The following is an 11,152-nucleotide window of genomic DNA, read 5'->3' as shown; positions in this document are numbered from 1 at the left end:
CCTCCAAACCCCAGCTGGGTGAGAGAGCTTCCTTTTTAGAAAGGAAACCAAGTCATGAAAACCTTCGTAATGGTGTGATTTGTTTCAGGGTTCTTTTGATATTTAAGAAGGGAATTAATCCTGGTGCACAGTACTCTTCTTTACAGCCTTCTAGAGTTTTCTTCCCCAGCCATAGTTCTTTAGCAAAGTGATTTATTGTACTTGCTGCAGAACTGAAAGCATGAAGACTCTGTCTACTTTCATAATCAGAGGTGGTGATAGCCTTTTTATTTCCTGCCCAGTGGATCCAACCACACTTTTAACCCTGGTGGCTGCACGTCTTCTTGGACAATACCAGCTCGATTTATGGCTTGTTCCTTCTTAGCTGTGTGTCCTTGGGCATGTTGAACAACCTCGCTGAGTCTCAGTTTCCCCATGGTATTCCTCCAGCCGCATTAGGGGCGGGAAGTAGATGGGGTAGAAGGCGGCGCCGATCAGGGAGATGAAGCCGCCGAAAATGAGCGCGGTGCGCAGGTTCGGGGTCATGGCTCCAGCTGGTGGCCTCCCTGACCTGCAGAGCAGCCCTCTGAGATATGTTCTTTATATACCCAGTTTCTTGAGGGTTTTTTTTTTAAAGCATTTTTGTTGTTGTTGTTGTTGTGGGTAGGAGTTTATTAATTTATTAATTTATTTTTGCTGTGTTGGGTCTTCGTTTCTGTGCGAGGGCTTTCTCTAGTTGTGGCAAGCGGGGGCCACTCTTCATCTCAGTGCGCGGGCCTCTCACTATCGCGGCCTCTCTTGTTGCGGAGCAGAGGCTCCAGACGTGCAGGCTCAGTAGTTGTGGCTCACGGGCCTAGTTGCTCCGCGGCATGTGGGATCCCCCCAGACCAGGGCTCGAACCCGTGTCCCCTGCATTGGCAGGCAGATTCTCAACCACTGCGCCACCAGGGAAGCCCCGAGTTTTTTGTTTTTATTTTTGTTTTTTTTTAAATCATGAAAGGATGTTATATTTTGTCAAATACTTTTTCTGCATCTAACGAAATGATCATACGATTTTTACCTTTCATTCTATTAAAGTGGTATATGACATTTATTGATTTACATATGTTGAACTAGCCTTGCATCCCAGGGGTAAATTCTACTTGGTTGTGGTATATAATCCTATTTAAGTGTTATAAAGTTGGTTTGATATTATTTTGTCATGAATTTTTGCATCTATATTTATCGGGATATGGATCTATAGTTTTATTGTAGTGTCTACTTGACTTTGGTATCAGGATAATGCTGGTCTGATAAAATAATTTTGGAAGTATTCCCTCTTATTTATTTTTTTTTATTTTGAGGGGATTTTTGTTTTTGTTTTTGGAAGAGTTTGAGAAAGATTGGTATTAATTCTTCTTTAAAATTTTGATAGAATTCGCCAGTAAAGCCATTAGATCCTGAGGATTTCTGTATTGGGAAAATATTTTTTTTATATAAATTTATTTATTATTTTTGGCTGCATTGGGTCTTTGTTGCTGTGTGTGGGCTTTCTCTAGTTGCAGTGAGCGGGGGCTACTCTTTGTTGTGGTGCACGGGCTTCTCATTGTGGTGGTTTCTCCTGTTGTGGAGCACAGGCTCTATGTGCATGGGCTTCAGTAGTTGCAGCACACGGGCTCAGTAGTTGTGGCTCACGGGCTTTAGAGTGCAGGCTCAGTAGTGGTGTACGGGCTTAGTTGCTCCGCAGCATGTGGGATCTTCCCGGATCAGGGATCGAACCCGTGTCCCCTGCATTGGCAGGCAGGTTCTTAACCACTGCGCCACCAGGGAAGTCCCTGTGTTGGGAAATTTTTCATTAGTCATTCAATCTCCTTACTTGGTCTGTTCAAATTACCTATTTCTTCATGATTCAGTCTTGGTACAAGGTTGTATATTTGCAGGAATTCATCCATTTCTTCTTCTAGGTTAGCTAATTATCCAGAGTAGTCTCTTATAATTCTTTGTATTTCTATAGTATCGGTTGGGATGTCTTCTCTTTGATTTCTGATGTTGAGTCTTCTTTTCTTAGTCTACTTAAAGGTTTGTCAGTTTTGTTTATCTTTTCAAACAATCAATTCTTAGTTTCATTTTTTTTCTGTTGTTTTTCTGGTCTCTATTTATTTCCACTCTGATCTTTGTTATTTTCTTCCTTCTGCTAATTTTGGGCTTAGTTTGTTCTTTTTCTAGTTCCTTGAAGTATAAAGTTGTTTATTTGAGATCTGTTTTCTTAATATATACATTTATCACTTTAAACTTTCCTCTCAGAACTGCTTTTTTAGCATCCCATAGGTTTTGGTATGTTGTATTTCTATTTTCATTTATTTTGAGAGATTTTTTTTAATTGCTTTTTTGACCCAAGGTTGTTCAGGAGTCATTGTTTAATTTCCACATATTCATAGATTTTTCCAGCTTTCTTCTTGTGACGTCTAGTTTCATACCAGTGTGGTTGGAAAAGATACTTGGTATGATTTCGATCTTCTTAAATTTGCTAGACTTGTTTTGAGTACTGTCAGTTGATCTCTTCTGGAAAATGTTTCATGTGCACTTGGAAAAAAATGTGTATTTTGCTGCTGTTTGATGGAATGTTTTACAAATGTCTGTTAAGTCCATTTGGTCTAATGTGTGTTTCAAGTCCAATGTGTCCTTCTTGGGTTCCTTTCTGGATGACCTATCCATTGCTGAAAGTGGGATATTGAAGTCCCTTACTATTATTGTATTGTTGTCTATTTCTCCATTCAGATCTGTTAGTATTTGCTTAATACATTTATGTGCTGTGATGTGTACATAGATATTTATGACTTATATTTTCTTGATGATTGACCCCTTTATCATTATATAATGACTGTCTCTTGTTACCATTTTTGGCTTCAAGAAAGTAGGAGTGGTAACTACCTCACCGCAACTACCTCCTACCTTGGTAGGAGTGTAACTACCTCTGCTTTCTTTTGTTTTCCACTTATGAAATATATTTTTCTATCCCTTCACTTTGAGTCTATGTGTGTCCTTAAAGTTGAAGAGAGTTTCTTGTAGGCAGCATTTGGTTGGGTCTTGATTTTTTTAAAAAAATTCCATCCAGTCACTCTGTGCCTTTTGATTGGTGAATTCAATCCATTTACATTTAGAGTCATTGTTTGTAGGTAAGAATTTACTAATGCCATCTTACTGTTTTCTGTTTGTTTTGTATTTCCATTGATTCTTTTTCCTATCTTTGTAAATAGGTGGTTTTTCTGTAGTGGTAAGCTCTATTTCTTTCTTTTCTTTCTTTTTTTTTTTTTTTGTGGTACGCGAGCCTCTCACTGTTGTGGCCTCTCCCGTTGTGGAGCACAGGCTCCAGATGCACAGGCTTAACGACCATGGCTCACGGGCCTAGCTGCTCCATGGCATGTGGGATCTTTCTGGACCGACCGGGGAACAAACCTGCGTCCCCTGAATCGGCAGGTGGACTCTCAACCACTGCGCCACCAGGGAAGCCTGGTAAGCTCTATTTCTGATTATCTTTTGTGCATCTGTTCTACGTTTTTTGCTTTGTGGTTATCATGAGGCTTATGTAAGACATCTCAAAAATAAAACAGTCCATTTTAAGCTGATAGCAACTTAACTTCAATTGTCTACAAAAAGGTCATCCTTTTACTCCCCCCTTTTCTATTTTTGATGCCTTTATTTACTGCTTTTTATATTGTATATTCATTAACAAATGATAGTAGCTATAATTATTTTTAAGTCTTCCTTTGATCTTTATACTGTAGTTAAGTGGTTAACACACCACTGCATTACATAATTAGTTTTAAAATCTGACTGCTTATTTTTCTTCACCCGTGTGCTGTATACTTTCATATGTTTTCATGTCACTGATTAGTGTCTTTTTGTTGCCACTTAAAGAACTACTTTCAGTTTTTCTTACAAGATAGAGCTAGTGGTGATGAACTCCCTCAGCTTTTGTTTGTCTTGGAAAGTCTTTATTTCTCCTTCTTATGTGCAGGATGGAGTATTCTTGGCTGGTGATTTTTTTCTTTCAACTCTTTGGATGTGTCATTTCACTCAGTCCTGGCCTGTAGAGTATCTGCTGAGAAACCCATTGATAGCCTAATGGGGATTCCTTTTGTAGGTATCATTTCTTTTCTATGGCTGCTTTTAGGATTCTCTTTATTTTTGAGTTTTGACAGTTTTATTATAATGTCTTGGAGAAGATCTTTTTGCATTGAGATAACAAGTTGATCTATTAGCTTCATGAATTTGGATGTCCAGTTCTCTTCCCAGGTTTGAGAAGTTCTCAGCTATTATTTTTTTAAATAAGCTATCTGACCCCTTCTCCCTCTCTTCTCTTTCTAGAACCCTGAATATTCTAATATTTACTCCTTTAACAGAATCCTACAAGTCACATAGGCTTTCTTATCTCTTTTTCATTCTTTGTTCTTTTCTAACTGGATTATTTCAAAATTCCTATCCTCTCACTCATTTATTCTGTCTTCCATTTGCCCTACTTTATTGCAGATGCTCTCTATTGCATTTTCCACTTCATTCATTGAGTTCTTTAGCTGCAGAATTTTGCTTGGTTCTCTTAAATGATTTTTCTCTTTGGCAAATACCTCATTTTGAACATTTATTTTTTTAATTTATTTTTTGGCTGCATTGGGTCTTCGTTGCTGTGCGCAGGCTTTCTCTAGTCGCAGTGAGTGGTGGCTACTCTTCGTTGTGGTGCAGGGGCTTCTCATTGTGGTGGCTTCTCTTGTTGCAGAGCACAGGCTCTAGGCATGCAGGCTTCAGTAGTTGTAGCTCGCGGGCTCTAGAGCACAGGCTCAGTAGTAGTGGCACACAGGCTTAGTTGCTCTGCAGCATGTGGGATCTTCCCAGACCAGAGATCGAACCCATGTCCCCTGCATTGGCAGGCAGATTCTCACCCACTGTGCCACCAGGGAAGTCCCAAATGTTTATTTTTTAATTGACCTAAAGTTAGTACATAACATTAGTTTCAGGTCTATAACATAATTCAATATTTGTATACACTGCAAAGGGATCACCACCAAAAGTCTAGTTACCATCCATCACCATACAGTTGACCCCCCTCACCCATTTTGCCCACCCCCAACCCTCTTCTCCTCTGGTAACCACCAATCTGTTCTCAGTATCTGTGAGTTTTTGTTTTTTTCTTTTTCTTTCTAGATTCCACATAAAATGAAATCATACAGTATTTGTTTTTCTCTGACTTATTTCACTTAGTATAATACCATCAAGGTCCATCTGTACTGTCACAACAGGCACAATTTCATCTTTTTATGAATGAGTAGTATTCCACTATACATACACACATGCACACCACATCTTCTTTATCCGTTCATCCAATGATGAACATTTAGGTTTTTCCATATCCTGGCTATTGTAAATAATATTGCAATGAATATAGGGGTACATATATCTTTTTGAATAAGTGTTTTCATATTCTTCAGATAAATAGCCAGAAATGTGGAATAGCTGGGTTGTATGGTAGTTCTATTTTTAATTTTTTGAGGCACCTCAATACTGTTCTCCATGGTGGCTGCACCAATTTACATTCCCACCAACAGTGGACAAGGTTTCTCTTTTCTCCACATCCTCGCCAACACGTACTTCTTGTCTTTTAGATAATAGCTATTCTAACAAGTTGTGAGGTGATATCTCATTGTGGTTTTGATTTGCATTTACCTGATAATTAGTGATGTTGAACATCTTTCTGTAGATATATGTATGTCTTCTTTGGAAAAATACCTATAGTTGACTCTTGAACAAAGCAGGGGTTTGGGGTGCCAACCCTCTAACACAGTCAAATTTGCAAATAGCCATATAGTCGGCTCTCTGTATCCCTGGTTCTGCATCTGTGGATTTAACCAATCGTGGATTGTGTAATGATACTATAGTACATATTTACTGAAAGCAACTCACATACTAGTGGACCTGCACAGTTCAAACTTGTGCTATTCAAGGGTCAACTGCATTTAGAGCCTCTGCCCATTTTTTAAATCCAATTGTTCGCATTTTTGCTCTTGAGTTCTTTATATATTTTGGTTATTGACCCCTTTTTGGATATATAATTTGTAAATGTTTTCTCCCATTCAATAGATTGCCTTTTTGTTTTGTTGATGGTTTCCTTTGCTATGATAATCACAATTTTTTTTGTGTTTCTGTGTGTGTGTGATTTCATTGAATTGTCTTTCTCGTTTTTTTGTACCTTGTTGAGTTTCTTCAGAACAGCTCTTTTGAATTCATTACCACTAGATCACAAAACTTTGTGCCTTACATCTTGGTTATTGAAGAAGTATCTTTTGTTGATGACGACATGATTCCTTGATTTTTCTTTTTTTCATATTGCTTGAAGTTTTGCATTACTATTTCAAATGTGAAAGCAAGCAGATACTTCTTTAAATCTTTGCTAGTTGCCTTCAGGTAGAGTATTCAGTTTGTTAGTGCTGCTACTATCTAGGATTTTCTCCACTTCTGTATGGGTGCAACTGCTCCGCTCTTTCTGCTTCCTCTTGTGGCACAATTCTTGAGCTTTTATGTCTTCTCTTCTTACAACTCGTCAGGATGGCTATTGGAAACCTTTCTTGCTTTCCAGAAGGTGGCACTATAGCTCACGTTATGATTTTTCCCTTGCCCTTAAACCCTGGCCTGTTTTCTGAGCTCACTCACTATCTACAGAGCTAGCTCTCACTGCTGTACCTGGGAGTGTGCACAAGCAACCAGCTGCAGCGTGGCGGGAGGTGTGTATTTAGCATTCAGGGAATTGAAGGTGCCCACGGACCTGGTAGGTAGGTCCCCAGGTGTCCTACTCCCAGAGGCTTGACTTCCTGCTGAGTGTATTCAGCAGGAACCACGTCCCTTTAACACTCTTTGATATGGTATTCTTTTCTGCCTTTTTCTTGTTCTCTTCCCTCCTCCCAGTCGTGGAGGTCCTGTCTCCGTACTCTGGGTGCTGGTGGAGAAAAATGGGTTTCTTCACCTGCATCCTATACAACTAGAGTAGTCAGCACTCATTTCCTGCTCTTGTTCTTCACTACCACAGAGGTTGGGAGAGGTTGACAACCCCTGATAGTTCAGCTCCGTGCAGCTTAGGCTGAAAAATAATTGGTGTCCTCTATACGAAAGCTTGCTTTCTTAGTGATCTCAATGTTATGAATAGCAAACCACAAGTAGCGTTAGCTAGAAACTGCTAACTGATCTCTCCTAGGAAATTAGCTTGCTTGTTAGTTACAGAATATTCCTTTTAGGGCATATTCTTATCCACTAGTATAAAACACAGTATTTGAAAGCTGTACACACACACAAAAATCACTGTCAAAAGTTTGATTCAGGGCTTCCCTGTTGGCGCAGTGGTTGAGAGTCCGCCTGCCGATGCAGGGGACACAGGTTTGTGCCCCGGTCCGGGAGGATCCCACATGCCGCGGAGCGGCTAGGCCCGTGAGCCATGGCCGCTGAGCCTGTGCGTCCGGAGCCTGTGTTCTGCAACAGGAGAGGCCACAACAGTGAGAGGCCCGCGTACCACACACACACACACACAAAAAGTTTGATTCATTTCACACAACCACGATTTGAATAATATATTTCAGGTATTGCTTTAAATAGATCATAAATAGCAAATTATATATATATCAGCTGTTTCTGTTTACCTAACATTACTCATACAGAAAAAACTGAATGGATGAAAGTGACCACATTTTGAAGCACTCCAGGTCATGCATTTGACTAAGTTCAGAGCAATACTGCAATATAGCTCTAGTCTAGCAACTTGCTTCTCTTTATCTCATTTCTCTTTTTTTGAGATAAAATAGAAGGCCAAAAATAAAGGGCAGGGAAAATGTGATTATAAGCAAGAATCATTAAGTTATCAAAACTGAGTTCATAAATATTTGGTCATGCATCATGACCACAGACAAGAATGAGAGAATAGAATGATGTCTTTTTTATCATATATTTACCTAGAATTCTTCTTTGTCTATTTCCTTTAGTAAATTATTCTTGAATTAAATTTTGTGTACTAAAGAGATAAATATAATTACTAAAAAGCATAACATACTACGGAGTTTAATGTGCTGAATAGGTTTTGCATAAAGTAGTATTTGATTATTCATCATTGATCACGTGAAAAGTATCTGCATCTGCTACTATTGAATATAGTTTAAAATTAATGATTCTGATTTCACTCAGTAGATTTGGCCTTTTTGAAACAGGCAATTTGCCTTCAAAGAGCATTTTCATGATTATTTTTTGCATATGCTAAAAATAATTTATGCTACCAGTAAATTAAACTTTGGCCTTTTTGTTGATTAGAGTTTACTTATGCAAAAACCTGTTTCATACCATCTAGACTTTATTGCTTCCAGACTGAGGTTTTCTATTTTTTGTGTGGCTTTTGTGTTTACAAATGACATCATTGCTTTACCACCTACATAAAGTCGTAATTATTATTTTTAAAATTAGCTTATGTCTTCTTGATTAAGTCAGTGTTTTTCTTCAAGTCATTGCCTGGTATATCCCAAAAGTACAGGTTATGTGTACTCACACATTCAGGTATATTAAATATTTTAAAGACTTTTATCACTGCATTCCTGTAAACATGAACACTTTCATTATTAAACAGAAAAGCACTCATTTCTTTCCAGTAAAGCTTTAGAACAAAATTATAATGGCGAGGATGGCTATTGGTTGGTACACTGTCTTCTTTGGCCAGAATTCCATAACACCCTTTAAAGTACTTCATGATGTGTTACTTATTGCAACAGACCGATCAAACTACCTTATGGGAAAAGGGTGGAGCAGAAATTTATTGTCTCATGTAACCCACCAGCAGTGGCGCTAGATAGGCATCAGTGATGTCTGCTCCCACTCCTACTCTTGCCAACACACACAGGCACACACACACTACATTATCTCTGCTGTTGTCTCCCTACTGGTCTCAATGTCTTCCACAGCAGAGAGAATTTTCCACAGAGAGAGTACCTCACATGGGAACCCTGGGCACCCCTCTCAACAGTTTTCTGACCAATGAGGAAGGAAAACTTCTTCTCTAGCTATAACCCAGAAAAGTCTGGGGAAGAACTTTGGCCCAGCTGGGGCCATTGGACTTCTTCTCAGACTACTTGCTGTGGACAAGGGGACAGAGACTATGGTTGGCAATTCCAGAAATGCCTGGATGAAGTGAGAGAGGAGCATCTCCTTAAAGATTATTGTTCTGACGAGATAGATGATAGAAGTTCTCCAAGACAAGTCTGTAATCCAGTCGTCAGCCAAGAGGTCTAAACAGAGAACAGAATACCATGCAAAAAGCCTTTCCAAAGATTTTTTAAATGATTATTATGATAAAAGTTTCAGTATGCCAAGAAGTCAGAACAACTAAAATTTTATATGCTTAGTACAAGACTGCAAATATTTAGAGTCAAAATTGATAGAAATGCAAGGATAAATAGAGAAATCCACAATCATGGTGGGAAATATTAACACTTCTGGTTTAATATATCGAAAAGATAAAAATCATTAAGGCTATGGACAATTTGAACTACACAATCACATGTGACCTGAGAGAAATACTGCACCCAATAGAGGCAAAATTACATACTCTTTTCAAACACACAGTTTATAAAAATTGGTCCACAAAACAAGTATCAACGTAGCTCAAAGAATCAGTACCATAAAGGTCATGTTCTCTGAGCTAAATGTGATTCAGCAGGAATTCCACTTCCTGTGTGGCCAAGTCGGCTCCTAATAAAGTGACTCTGCAACAGAGAACTAAAAACTCTGAACAAAATATAAAAAACTGTCTAAAGGCTCCAGAGAGTGAACCAAAGCAGACACATTTTGGATGGGAGTAAAATTTGGAGAAAAGGATTAGCCTAGAGTGATTTCACCATTGTTATGAAACTACTTTTTAAAAAGGAAACAATGCACAACAACTTTTGGCAGTGCTCCCCGCTTATTCACAGATTGCTTGATGGGGGAGATGGATTAACTTGAAGTAGAGATTTGGTAACTACTAAACAGATGTGTTTTGATTGTGAAAGTATATGCCTAACCTCATCCCATCCAAATAATCTAATGGTTGGCCAGAAAAAAATTTTTCCATTTCCCCCTAAAATGAATTCTTTGACTTTACCCCTTAGGCTATCTGGACTCCCTCAGCCCATTCCATCATGACTGTCATTCTGAAACTGAGGAGTCCTAGCTCACTTGGTTACCTTTGAAAATTCATTCCAAAAGGATGTGTATTTACACAGACATAGAAAGATGACCTAATCCTTCATGATAGGGAAATTAGAAATCACTCACTAGTCCTTCCTCGTCTCCTCCCTTCCTCCCTTCTTTCCTTCCAGTAAGTTAGAAATAAATGTAATGCCTCTGAAATCATCTTTGTTACATTAGTAGCATATCATTAAGTCAATGATGGGTTTGTGGGACTTCCCTGGTGGCGCAGTGGTTAAGAATCTGCCTGCCAGTGCAGGGGACACGGGTTCGATCCCTGGTCCGGGAAGATCCCACATGCCACGGAGCAACTAAGCCCGTGCTCCACAACTGCTGAGCCGGTGTGCCACAACTACTGAAGCCCATGCACCTAGAGCCCGTGCCCCGCAGCAAGAGAAGCCACCGCAGTGAGAAGCCCACACACCACAACGAAGAGCAGCCCCCGCTCGCCGCAACTAGAGAAATCCCCTGTGCAGCAACGAAGACCCAGCGTAGCCAAAAATAGATTAAACAAACAAACAAAAAAAGATGGGTTTGTAATTAAAGTTCTTTCTATTTGCCCATATTACTTTTTTAACCATGTGTAAAGTCTCACTAATGAAGGAGAAATCTGGTAAATTGAGACAATTGAAACTACATTCATGTGGCTCATGTGTATTTGCAACAATTTTGAATGGTAAAGACCCCAAGGATACACCAATACACTTGCTAAAAGTTCAATGAGAAAGTCAACTGGAAATTGATCAGGGCAACCAAGAGCTGAATAAGGAGCACATGAAAAAGCAGAAACTGCTGAAAGATGAGAATACAGTCTACGTAAAAGCCAAACAAAAACACACAGAAAAAAAAACCTCTTTAAAAAGGTGGAGCTGCTTTTTCCACTCTTGCATGGAGGAGATACTCTTAGCAAAAGGCACCTGTAATGAGTCAAGTAAAGGAAAAGTTTTTG

The 11,152-nt window shown here is 39.1% G+C and overlaps 1 protein-coding gene across 1 annotated transcript; it reads right to left on the bottom strand.

Annotated features, from left to right (window-relative positions):
- Positions 1 to 257: 257 nt before the first annotated feature.
- Positions 258 to 541, bottom strand: LOC132482609 (small integral membrane protein 20-like). The gene is made up of 2 exons (XM_060087919.1): positions 422 to 541; positions 258 to 366 (listed from the first exon to the last, which is right to left on the bottom strand). Exons 1-2 carry the CDS (start codon positions 523 to 525, stop codon positions 267 to 269), a joined length of 204 nt encoding a protein of 67 aa, XP_059943902.1. The 5' UTR covers positions 526 to 541; the 3' UTR covers positions 258 to 266.
- Positions 542 to 11,152: the final 10,611 nt, after the last annotated feature.

The sequence above is a fragment of the Mesoplodon densirostris genome, chromosome X, assembly GCF_025265405.1.
Source record: "Mesoplodon densirostris isolate mMesDen1 chromosome X, mMesDen1 primary haplotype, whole genome shotgun sequence".
Lineage (NCBI taxonomy): Eukaryota > Metazoa > Chordata > Mammalia > Artiodactyla > Ziphiidae > Mesoplodon > Mesoplodon densirostris.
This window is presented reverse-complemented; position numbering and strand designations above follow the sequence as displayed.

Excerpts from the sequence above, each read along its gene's own strand:
- LOC132482609 (XM_060087919.1), bottom strand. The coding sequence starts at position 525 with ATGACCCCGAACCTGCGCACCGCGCTCATTTTCGGCGGCTTCATCTCC. Across the intron at positions 367-421 it reads CCCCTAATGCGGCTGGAGGA|AGCTAAGAAGGAACAAGCCA; the intron begins ATACCATGGGGA and ends CCAAGGACACAC.